Below are 12926 nucleotides of genomic sequence, written 5' to 3'. Positions count from 1 at the left end.
CTATATATATGTACGTATTTAAGACTTAAAATACCTATATGTATACTTATTTATTACCTATATATATATGTATACGTATTTCTTTTATATGTATACTTATTTATTATCTATACGTATTTATTACTTACCTATACTTATTTATTACCTACGTATTTTTTTTTATATGTATACTTATTTATTACCTATATATACATATACGTATTTAAGACTTAAAATACCTATATGTATACATAACCAAGTCGTAAATCCTCCGCAAAACACAATTATGCATTTATTTCTCACTTTTAAGCTCTAATCAAACACTTGTTATTTTCTTCACATTTTTTGAAAAGAGGGGTTCGAAAAATAATTAAAATTCTTTTATACATACGATGATAAATTTATGAAAATCTACGCGTGGGTCATTTAAAAAGCCTGCGTGGGCTTTCCCGTGTCTGACCCGCGGGTCATAAGTTCGCCATCATTGTTCTAGTAGATGCGAAGGCTGGGCAGGTGCGTACTGATAATGGTGTCCTCTGGCCGCTGTCCACCCACGCAAGGAGAAAAATTCTCTGCGTGACAAAACTTACGCGAGTCGATTCGACTTTTCATCGTCCAACGTTTCGACGTTCCGTTTATCCTCTATCTGATTCGCTGTATCGCGGAAACTCGATTCCTTTGGCTTCCTCTGGAAAGAAACGTTAAGGGGGCAGAACAGTTTTGAAATTTTCAAAAAATCGATTTCTTTGTTTTTTTTTGTTTTAAATAGTAGTTTGAAGTCTTGGAAATACGATAGAAAAGGTCCTAGCCTTTAAAACGACTTACTTTGGGGTATAGTAATAAATCCGCGGATACAGAATAATTGAATTTGCATCGCTGTTTACAACTTTAAGCGGTATTATAAAGTGTAAATCGTGTGATTCAAATGTTACTATTGGTGAATCGAATATTAGAGGGACTTGGATTCAATTTAGTTGTGAATTGTAAGAACTGTGAGCGACGATATATAAGTAAAAAAAGTAAGTAAAGGATACANTTGGCACAAATTCGATACATCAGAAACAAATAGCTGCAATTTTCATAATTTTCACAAAAATGAAAATGTTGGATCGTCAATACCTACAGAATATTGTTTACTTTTGAACTTCTCTTGCCTTTTTGTTGCAACTAATCCTGTTTGGCTGGAATCATGCACACCGTTAGGCAATGTGAAAAAAAGTTGTGTAAAAGGATGCCGTTGAAAAGTTAAATAAGAGCCCTCTTTTTTTCTCTTTTAATGTTGTAATAATTTTATAGCTCACAATGTGTCAAAATAAACTACAAAAGCTCATGTCAATCAAATTTGTATTTCTTGTTTACTAGCCGTCCAAAGTGTTCGAAATTTTTAGGGACGTCAAACTGTCCTGCCCCCTTAAGCTTCCCAGTTCGCAAAGATGAGAGCAGCTAAATAGATACGTACGTGTGTCTGCGTATGTGTATATCAGCATCCATGTACATCGGTGTCCTAATTAGAACTGCGTGGATAGTGGCACCGAACAGAATGAGGTGACGGGAAGACGACCCGATGGTAATTTCGCGAAACGAAAGTAGAGCTTGTTCCCGTTGAGACAAGACAGGACAAGCATATACATAATACTTTGTTAAATTGAGAACGCTCGAATTGCTTTCTAACGAAAAAAGAAAATAAAAAGAAAAATTCGCACGAAGGGAATTTGAAATGATGAAACTTCAGTGTGAAAACCAGTTCTGCGGATGCGAGGACGTTCGCGATCGAGGGTGAATCGACGACCAACGAGAACAATGAGGAAAGTCAATTAGAGAAAGCTGGACTACGGAGGAGGAAAGTTGAACAGGACGGGACGAGAGGGGCGACGTAGCAAAAAACAGGGGGGGGGGAAGGATGAAGATGGAGGAAGAAGAAGTAGAAGAAGAGGAAGTGTAGAGAAAGAGCCAGGTAGGCGGGAATTCTGGCTGATGATGGCTGCTGGTCTGGCAAGGTAGAGCAGCCGGTGCTGCTAGAGCGTTTGGTATCCGTGTGGTTCTGAGCGGTAGCGGCTAGGCAAAAGGGGACTAGAGGAGAACAGGGTCGACGACCCTTACACGTGGAGTGCTCGGAAGTAGGCCACGCCGTGACATCACGCAAAAGCAAGATGGCAGTCGGGAAACGAGCACATTCTCCCAAGTATGCTCAGCCTACGAACGTCGACGCGACGCAGGTCGTGCGGAGACGTGCCGACGCCTGTGCAATCGCCGGTGCGAGGGTGCGTTCCGATATTCAACTCTGTCTATCTCTCACCACCACCACGAGACCTCGTTCTTCCTTCTTCTTCTTCTTCTTCTCTCTCTTTCTCCATCAGTCGTCTCCTCTCATCGCGTTTCAACCGTTGCGATTCCATGCGTGCCGAACCACGCCGTGAATATCGGAACGCGTAATTTCGATGCGGCTGCCAACCCGAGTTGCATCAGCGCCTTTCAACTCGCGAGCGTGTCTCTCGACACGCTGGAAATTTCCCCCGATTGCTTTTCATCAAAGCCGTTGGCTTCTTCGGTTCGCTCTATCCACTCCGTTAAATGTCGTATCGCATCGCGCGATACGACAAGAGCCGGTAACGATCTCGGCAGGCGGAACGCTCGAGAGGGGAAGAAGGAAAGAAAGAAAGAAAGAAAGAAAAAGGAAACAAAACAGGTTGGTGTCATTTACGGGAGGATTACATCGTAGGGCGCAATCGGCGATAGAAACAAGAGCGTTAATGCTCTACGAAACGGTGAAGAAAAAAAAAAAAAAAACGCTCGGACATATAACACGGGACTCGGGGAATCTCGAAGGCATTGCGCGCCAACCACGTCCGCGTCTCTGCGTCCCGTATGCATTGCGTGGAGTCGCGTTGCGTGTTCGTGCGTGTGCGTCGTGTATCGATGCGGCCCCGCGGGATCGTGTTCTTTATTCGGAACGTGAGAGCAGGTATACGACACCGTTGAATATATTGGACGAAAGTCAAATGCATCCTATATTATTTTAGCGTCCGACGTATCGCAGAAATACAGCGCTTGGCCGTGGCGTGCGTGCGTGCGTGCGTGCGTGCGTGCGTGCGCGCGTGCGAGCGATGCTGCCATTTCTGCCTGCATTTTAATTGCCAGATGATGTAAGCCCGTTCGGGCGTACGTGTCAAGTTTTCCTCCGGGCGACCGGTTCGTTCCTTTTCGGCTTCGTTGCTTGATTGAATTTTCGACACAGGCGAACGTAAGAACGCGTAGCACGTAGTTTCGTATGTACATGTACACGTCGTTGCTGTATTATCCGGCGATTCCTAGAAAATTTCGACAGAGAGTGTTATAAAGTGCACTGAGCCTTTTGTTTCTGAAACGATGTAGCCACGTTGACGTTCTTACGAGAATTGTTGCAGGAACAGAAGAGATTGAAAATCCTTCGGACGATAAAACCTGGCAATTGTTTCGCGGAAAGTACAAAGTCTAGCTCGTGTTGATACGAGCGTGCCACTAGGCGTAGAAGCGCGATGCAATTACTAACGGTGATGTAACGCGCGTATCTTATCGGGAAATTCATAAAACAAAACGTTTGCTTCGACGTGTTGGCTTCGCTTCGCATTTCCCTTTTAGATTTCAACGTTACGCGTCGATTCGGTTTCACACACCTTCAGTTTCGAATGAATTTTATCTAGGAGATGTCATTTGATTTAAAAAGCTACTTTTGTCAATCGCGGCAGATATTGCAGGGACAGTATCGAGGCGTGGATAGCAAACACGTTAAATAACTGCGTGATGGATCGTATTGACAGCTTTCCTCCTTTCTGAAACATAATTACACGACAGCGAGTAAATACAATTATCAAAAAATAAACGTGTTAACTAAAGACGCTTAGGTTCTAGAACCAAAGGGAAAACACAAGCGTGTTTCTCGTCGGCTAGTCCGAGTTAATCGTAACGTATATGTGCGCTAATCGTAAACAAACGGATATGACGTCACGGCAGCCATACGATCGAACTTATTTCGTACCCCTAACGTGTTGTACGACACGCGATACGACTAATTAAATCCCAGAATTTACACTCACGTTTGTTAAAAGTTGTTACGTATTATTCTACAGCGTTTTTTCTTTTTCTTTATTGGACTCTCTGTTATCGAGAGGTGATTGATATTTTGACTAAAACTTGTAAAACGGTTAATAATTAGTCCACGGAAACGTAAATGTTTCAATAATAGTGCACTGTTTCACCGCATGGTGTCGTGTTAGAATCAAGTTTGAAGTGTAAGTGGCGCCAACTTGTGGCCCGTTTTAAATGCTTTGTTGTTAAACGTACACTGATCGTTAGCAAACATATGTTCTAGGAAGAATGGGAGAAAAGTTGGCTTGGCACTTAACTAAAAAGTCAAAAAAGTTCATAGATTAATCCTTTGTTTAAACGAGATCTTTTGCCTTTTGAAAATTTGATCAATCGACGGATACTGTAGCGACCTCTACTTTGAAGTATTTAGATCAACGATATCTATGTTCATTAAATCGTCCCGTCGAGACGTGTATTTAATATAAACAATAGAATATTTAAAAATTAATTTTATTATCACCATGGAAATGTTTACAGACATTTATATATATATTGTAACCATAGTAGAAATTATTCCTTCGTTATTTAACTTCCATTATGTAATCTTCATTAAATTATTAGTAATTATATATTTTGTTATATTGATAATATTTTTATATAAACTATTAAAATTAATTACGGAGTTATTATTTATTTGTAGTATTGTGATATAAATTTAAATTATCATAATCACTACAATACTGTAGCGACCTCTACTTCGAAGAATTTAGATCAACGACATCTATGTTCATTAAATCGTTCCATCGAGATGTGTACTTAATATAAACAATAGAATATTTAAAAATAGCTATTAATTTTATTATCACCATGGAAATGTTTACTGACACTTATATATATTGTAGCCATAGTAGAAATTCTTGATTCGTTCATTCGTTATTTCGTTATTTAACTTCCATTATGTAATCTTCATTAAATTATTAGTAATTGTATAATATTTTTATATAAACAACTAAAATTAATTACGGAATTATTATTTATTTGTAGTATTGTGATATAAATTTAAATTGTCATAATCACTACAATACATTGAACACTATTGCCATCCAGTGGCGAAACAGCGATACTAATTAAAATTAGCGTTAATTCGCTGGTAAAGTCATAACCAATGATAATTTAATTGTCTTGCATGAATTTTATATGTTTGCGATGCTAATTAATTTTCTACAAATAACGTAATTATTTGATTAATTAGCTAATTACACAGAGTACGTATATACGTGCTAAATGAAAAAGTTACTGCACGTTATCGTTAGATGGCGCATGCGCGCAGTGTTGGCATACGTCAGAGACATCTTTCTGCCTGGTAAAGCCTTACAGACTCGACAAAGTCTCCCGAACGGCAACGTCGACGCCATTTTGTGGTGGTTTTTGTGAACATTAAGATGTTTGTGCCGGTGTTTTGTGAGAACTGAAGATTTTTACCGCTGTCTTCTTGTATCTGAGAACATGACGCAGTTTCTACCGCCAAATTTGTTGGCCCTATTCGCCCCGCGTGATCCTATACCGTATTTACCACCGGTTAACAAGCTCCCGCATGAAAAGAAAAATGGAGGCTACATCGGTGTTGGAGGTTTTCTTAAATATTTCGAGGTAACAAACATTTCGCCGAGTGGTTTCGTGCCGTACGTGCGTCACCGGAATGCCTTTTTTCGAGTGTTTAACTTTATCGGTGTTATCGATATTGAACGTTGCCCGAAGAGTAATAACGGAGAGTGTATATATTTTGTAGGAGCCGAAAGACACACCGCCACCAGTGCGCGTGGAGACGAGGGAAGAACGTCTTGAACGCAGAAGAAGAGAACGCGCCGAGCAAGTGGCGTATAAATTGGAGCAAGAGATTGCAGTATGGGATCCAGCTGGTATCCCAAATGTAACAGCGGATCCTTTTAAAACTCTTTTTGTAGCTCGAATAGTAAGTAGATTTCTTATTAGTAAATATATCAGTTTCCACGTTGATAAAACGTTTTGCTTCCCCTCTATATTCTTGTCATGTTCTTTTCAGAATTACGATACATCTGAATCGAAACTTAGAAGGGAATTCGAGGTATACGGTCCAGTAAAAAAGGTAAGCAGGTAATGGTATAGCAGCCTTCTGTGTTTAAGACGGGTTCAAGATCTGCATTTGCTGTTTCAGATAGTGGTAATTCATAATACAATAAATGGCAAACCTAGGGGATATGCTTTCATTGAGTATGAGCACGAACGAGACATGCACTGTAAGTAAAACGCACGAAAAGTAAACCCCTTCTTGAGAACCTCAGTGAGTCCATAGTCTGGAATTTCATCGTTACTTAGCGTCACTTCCAGCTAGTTATAGTGGGGCAGGGCTATAGTTAGGCTACCCATTTTCATTGGTACTAAACCAGACGGTATGGGGGGTCCCGCCATACATCCATGCAGGATTACCATTCTGTAAATGCATATATGGTAAACGATCAACTGAAAAGAAAAATATTGGCTGTCTTGATTAATGCAGTTTTTATCTTGTTCTTGGTACAGCGTGGTGGCCGCTGCCGGCAACTAGTGCCGTTCACTATTCCATGCAAAATCCCTGAACCTGCCTGATATGATAGGTTTGTATGTGTGGTAAGATCCAACATACAACAACGTTTGTTAGCGTCTATGCTTACCCTATTTATCTTGTCTGATTTTGTTGTATTTGCGGTTCGAGTGTTACCCCTTGCCAGGGGTTGCTGATAGACATACTTTTAAAACTTTGGGAATCAGGACTCTGTTCCATGCATATTTTGGGCCGATATTCTTTTTTATTTTTAACTACACGGTTTGCAAAAGTTAGCATTCTACATTGAAATTGATTGGTGGGCTTTTAGGAAAAAGGTTCAGGGACACGCTCTGCAAGCAGTTAGATTTTGCGTCTGTACATAAAGGTAGATTACAAACGTCATAATCAGACTATTTATATATATTATATCAAAATTTATATATATATATAATATATATAATATGTACATATATACATATACTTATAAATAGGTAACGTTTGAATTTTCTCGAGCAAAATTTAACCGCATTTTCTCTCAATGCTACATTAACAATCATGCATCATTGGGTAATAATGATACACTTCATCGTGCCTTGGTTGTAGCACCTATTTTTTTTTTTAATTCTTGGGTGTATTATTGTAAGTACTTGTAGGACAAACTTTACTCTTGTAAGATCTAAGTACAAACGTGTACCAAGTGAAATGTCGGGCACCGTGTATGGACTCTATAAACCAAACGACATTTTCTCGTTAGGTCTAGTACCAAAATGCATGTTCCAAACACTAAAATGATTGTTGTCTTTCAAGCATCATATTTCGTCGCTGTTTTCATTTTACTAAAGTCTTAAATTACTTAGTTTATCATCATTATTTGGAAGGTCATCTAATCATTCTTTCTCAACCACTTATTTACATTTAAGTCCTTGAACATATCAATTTCGATATAGAATACTAATTTGTTCAATGAATCTGACCTCGGACTTTCATCTCGAATCAGTCTATTCTTTTTTGGAAAGCGTGCATTGAGAAAAAAAAAAAAAAAGAAAAATACGGGTATGTTCAAAAGATCAAACGTTTTCCGTGAAGATAAAGAGTTGCCCTTGTTGAACGAGAACAAACTAATAACAATAATAATAACAACATCGAAAATGAGAGAGAGTTAAATTGTTAAAAGAAGAAGCTCGTTTTCTAACGTTACGTTAAATTTAATGTACAACTAGAACACAGTATCATATACACATATCAAAGTATAAAGCATACGATACTTGCGCACGGTTTGGTCGTAAGTAAAAAAAAGAAAAAGCGCACCAGGTAAATACAAAGTAAACTTCTTCGGAGATTGAACGAACATGTGAAGACTTGGCACCTTCCCAATGAATAACATACGCGCTGGCCTACTCTATGCTCGCGAGTCTCTTACAAGTTCATTTCACGATTAAACGTACTTCTAAGATTTGTGTTAACTTCCGTACGTAAGTAGCCGCGGTAGGTATTTTTGTATCTGCTATATCTTTTTGAACTTTACAAACGTAGATTTAAGGTACCGAAAAATCCGTACATTTTATTACTGATTCATGCCCCGCGAATATAACGTAGACTCGTGATTTTATACGGTAAAATGATCATTACGCTGCGGCATCGGACATCTTCTTCTTCTTCTTCTTCTTTCAAAAAAAAAAAAAAAACGTTAGCAGTGCGAGAACACGCAATCTCGGCATATCCGACGCTTTGTAACGCTTTAGTGAAAACGCAAGGAAATCCTCCATCATTCGGTGTGCGTGTATGTATGTATCGTGTAACGCAGAGAAATCAACCAGAGTCGAGAACTCTCGTGCCGTGATGGTACGTACATTTTACTTTATAAAAAAAAAAAAAGAGCGCACGTTATAATCGGTACGCGTATAATCAGGAATAATATGTGCCGATACCTTACGACCTCAATCATTTCTAGGAAAAAAAAAAAATGGTAACGATTATTAGCTTGGATAATATCGCCGAGACGATGACGAAACTAAAATCTGACCGGAAAATAAAAATAAAAGACCGCGAAAAAAGAAAAAAAAAAGAAAAAAAAAAAAGAATCGGATATAGGTAATGCAGCATCGTTCGATACTCGATTTATTATTCCTTTTTTTTTTGTGTTTTCGGTATTCGCATTCTCAGATTGTTCTTGCATTCGTATATTTTCCATTTGTACGTGAGCGAAAATTTTCTCGAGAACGTTTCACGGTTCGTGAAAAAAAAAAAAAAAAGATAGCCTTTCGAAGAGGATGATTTTCTTAAACGCGATATTCGTATTTTCAAGTATTTTAAAGATTGAAGTCTTTTCAGAAAAAGCAAAAAAAAAAAAAAAGAAAAGAAAAAAAAAAAGAAATTTTTTCTGCCACCCGAGATTTATTTCCTCGGGACGTAGGAGTCCCATAGTTTACTAAATAGCGAACGTGGGATCGCGGGCAGTTGGTAATTTTCAATCGGTACTTTTAGCTGCTTATAAGCATGCGGATGGTAAGAAAATAGATGGTCGCAGAGTGTTGGTGGACGTCGAACGAGCTAGAACTGTGAAGGGATGGCTTCCGCGGAGGCTCGGCGGCGGTCTCGGTGGAACGCGAAGAGGCGGTCCCGACGTGAACATTAAACACTCTGGTCGGGAAGATAATGAAAGAGAGCGAGAACGGTATCGTTTGGAACGAGAGAGGGAGAATTCTGGACGCCTTGATAGAGACAGGTATAAATACTTATTTCATAAATAAATTTCTTTCTCAATAATCCAAACTTTCAACACACATTTCATCGTGTATGTTTCTATGCAGAGATCGCGATCGCTTGGATAGAGAGCGCAGAAGGTCCCGCGATCGTAAAAGAAGAACAAGAAGCAGATCGCGCGATCGGAAACGTAGACGAAGCCGCGATCGTTTACCCGATCCGGACATTGAGGAGATTCAGAGAGACGAACGGCCGCGCGACAGGAGAGATCGTGATCGCGATCGTGATCGCGACCGGGACCGTAAGAGAAGACGTTCCAGGAGTAACGATCGTGATCGCGACAGGGACCGTAAGAGAGACAAGCGCGATCGTGATCGCGAACGTAGAGACAGAAAGGATCGGGGTGATCGTCAAGACGAGGACACGAAAGAAATCCGGATCAAGGAGGAGCCTTTGGATGGTACGTTTCCTCTTCGGTTCACCGTAAATAATCGGTGTTGTATCGTTCCAATACTGGTTGGAATGCTAACTGTATTGTTGAACATTTTTCAGATTACCCCGACTACAGTAACACGTTCTCAACGTCCGGATCATACTTCACCGCTGTGAAATATGAAGATGATAACGATCAAGAAGTAGAAGAAAAATACAGAATTCCAGAAGGTCGTCCAGATCCCCCTCCCTACAACAACTATGATTCCGTACAAGACTATTGATCTCGATGATATTGCATTGATCTTGCATTGTTCTTTTTCGTTCCCCCCCTCCACGCACGATAACTTAACGTAATTGCCAATAATGTATTGTATTTCCTACTGTTGTTAGAGTGTAACAATGAATTGTCTACATTGAGTATGTAGTTTCTGTAGAATCTGCAGCGACCAGATGCTCAAAATGAGGATATTGCAAGGTAAGCAGATTTGGATTAATGATTTATATACAGGATTTATATACAGTTACTTTTAATTTGATCGGTTCGAAATTTTATATACTTGCGATTGACATGGTAACAAAACGACGAGTCAATCTAGGTTCATGAAATTCAATTACTGTAGCAATTTGTGTGTGTGTGTGTGTGAAACCTCGCAATATGAAACTGGTAGGTCAATAAACATTCGAATTTGCGCCTATTATAATTTCAATATTCAGTTTAAATATGTACATAAATACATACGAGATATAAAGTTAGTTCTTTCACAATTGCTACATGTATATTTATATATGTATAAATAAATAAAGTAAATTAAACACTTACGTTTGTCAGGTACCCTGCTAGTTGTCTCCAATCTTTGTAATTTGTAATACCCAAGGAGTAACACGATTTAAACGAAGTTCGAAGTTCGTCGTCGGAAAGATCGAAGTTTACAATGGTTTATGAAAGATGAAACGATGGTGTTTATGTTAACGTGCATGTGTACATACTTCAATACATACGTGTTGCCGGACGTTGCGGTATCGAACGAGAGTTATTTTTTGTTACATCTACCGTAAGTGACCAGTTCATCGCGTATTAACTGGATCAGATCATTCCGGTCTCTTACTTGTGTACACGATGTCGATAGCGAGATTAAAAATAGTAAAAACTTCCAAGAAAATCAATCGCAACGATAAAATTATTGTACTTTAAATAAATTTGTCTAGAATAATTGTATCGTAGGTATTTCATTACGGGAAATTATTTTCATTTTTCTATGAACGTCGTATCATTCCTAAATTTCATGTCGATAAAAATTCAAATCGTAAAAGAAATATGTACCACGTATATCCTTCTGTTTTTCTCGTTTCTTCTTCGTTATTATTGTTATTATTCATTTTTGTTCGAAAAATTGTTACAAGTTAACAATTTTTCTTTTTAACAAATGTTAAATCAGAAGTTGCAGTGTGTATATGAAATTAACTAGCATTTAAATTTGGCGCCAAAAGTTGCCGAACTTTGACGCGTAGCGCTACGGTAGTCGTGTAACGTTTCTTGCATTTTCGAAGGAACCGTTTTGCATTCTCTTTCTGCGTTTTGGCGAAGTATGGGTAAACAAACTGTCATTGTTACAAAAATTTCATTCGTACAAGTTGTGCAAACCTAGTGTTTCTTCATTAACATTGAAACTTTTCAGAATCATTTGCGAATCCAACGGAGATTTTGAAAACAATATCACGTGATTCGAGTAACTGAATTTTACGTTTATCGAATGTTTCTCGATGCAAATAAAATGTAACAAAAGCGTATTTAACAAGAATAGTCGTAGTTACAGAATGTGTGTAAGTAAATAAAATTTAACAAAAATATATTTTACAAATATACATACATACATATATATATATATATATATATATATATATATATATATATATATATATATATATTACAGAAATAGTTGTTACAGAATCATCAGTTGATGACACGAAAGATAGAAAGAAGCAAAAAAATTAAAGGTGTAATCGGATGAAATGGAGACCGATTAGAAGCAAGCGATGATAGATGATGATAGCAGCGGGTTATAGCGAGTGCAAGTTCCTTATCCTATTTGCGCGATGTCGTTGTCCGATGTCACCGCCATATTAAACGCTCGTTCCCCGGAAATTGCAATTCCCTAGCAATAACTTGGAATTGCTTCTGATTCGACTATCGTCGCCTGGCCTATCGTTCATCGGTCGAAAAATCACTCTGGCAAATTGCGTCGACATTGCGATTCTCCTGTTCTGTTCGAGCAGTTGCCCTCGACTTTCCTTGATTTTCCCTAAATACGCCTATAACTCGGCATTATCCATGGAAGCTTGGAGGAAAGGCGCCGTTTCATTTTTCGGTTCAATGCGGGGAAAATCTTGCAGATGTTATCGGTACATTATTTTCTGTTTTTTTTTTTTATTATAATGATTAATTTATTATATTTTTTTTATAATTAATTTATTACAAAATTTAATTTATTTAATATATTAAATTTAATTTATTATATTTTTTTTATTATAACAATTAATTTATTATAATTCTTTTACAAATACAAATTTTCGATGAATGAAATTTCAGTTATCTTTCCTTTGCAGTTGAATTGCGCCTACGCGTGATTTCAGCCCACGTCGTTTTCTTTGAACGAAAAAGAAGATGATTGGCGATAATGGAACAGGCAACAGTCGAGTACAGAAATTGTTTAATCAAAAATAGTTGGCGCAATGTTTTCCTCGGATGAATAAATCGAAAAACCGCAGGCGTAAGTAACTCGAGCGTTTCCTAACTCGTCGCAGAGTGCTTAATTATTAGCAGTTCTGGATTCGGATCGGTTTCTTGTCGTTGGCGGTAGAACACCACTTTCCCACTCCTAATTCACGTAGAAAAATCTTATTTACTCGGTCAACAGACTTTCGAAACTCCGTTTCTGCTTTTACGTCGCACATGAATAAGTGAAGTTATTTATAGTTCCGTCAGAGATGGAACTTTGGAATCTAAACGTTCGAATCGCAAGGATGTCTGGATTGAAACGTTTGACTCCGCTGGCACTTGTGTTTGAAATTGTTCAATGAATCGAGTCGAGCGGAAAGTCCTTAGTTCTCCGGTATCCATTAAGTTTCAGTAATTTTTTTCGATTCCTCTGAGAATCGAAGAAGCGGAGAGATGCATCGCTCG

The 12926-nt window shown here is 38.3% G+C and overlaps 1 protein-coding gene and 2 long non-coding RNA genes across 3 annotated transcripts in view; 1 reads left to right on the top strand and 2 right to left on the bottom strand.

The window, feature by feature from the left end:
• Positions 1 to 596, bottom strand: part of LOC122528296 — a 10154-nt gene extending 9558 nt beyond the window's left edge. The window contains exon 1 of the long non-coding RNA XR_006306538.1: positions 585 to 596. This is a non-coding gene — a long non-coding RNA (uncharacterized LOC122528296). The remainder of the gene's footprint in view (positions 1 to 584) is intronic.
• A 2177-nt stretch (positions 597 to 2773) lies between these two features.
• LOC122528261 lies at positions 2774 to 4186 on the bottom strand. Its single transcript, XR_006306522.1, has 3 exons — positions 4053 to 4186; positions 3370 to 3788; positions 2774 to 3287 (listed from the first exon to the last, which is right to left on the bottom strand). It is a non-coding gene; the product is annotated as an uncharacterized LOC122528261 (long non-coding RNA).
• A 1212-nt stretch (positions 4187 to 5398) lies between these two features.
• Positions 5399 to 10564, top strand: LOC122528257 (U1 small nuclear ribonucleoprotein 70 kDa-like). Its single transcript, XM_043653214.1, is given in 9 exon segments — positions 5399 to 5694; positions 5834 to 6016; positions 6107 to 6169; positions 6239 to 6320; positions 6604 to 6648; positions 6651 to 6677; positions 9092 to 9332; positions 9418 to 9770; positions 9863 to 10564. Coding segments are annotated over 9 exon segments (1302 nt in total). The 5' UTR covers positions 5399 to 5550; the 3' UTR covers positions 10027 to 10564.
• Positions 10565 to 12926: the final 2362 nt, after the last annotated feature.

The sequence above is a fragment of the Frieseomelitta varia genome, unplaced genomic scaffold (genome assembly GCF_011392965.1).
Source record: "Frieseomelitta varia isolate USP_RPSP 00005682 unplaced genomic scaffold, Fvar_1.2 scaffold_248, whole genome shotgun sequence".
Lineage (NCBI taxonomy): Eukaryota > Metazoa > Arthropoda > Insecta > Hymenoptera > Apidae > Frieseomelitta > Frieseomelitta varia.
Note: the sequence above shows the minus strand (reverse complement) of the source record. Positions and strands in the feature narration are given on the sequence as shown.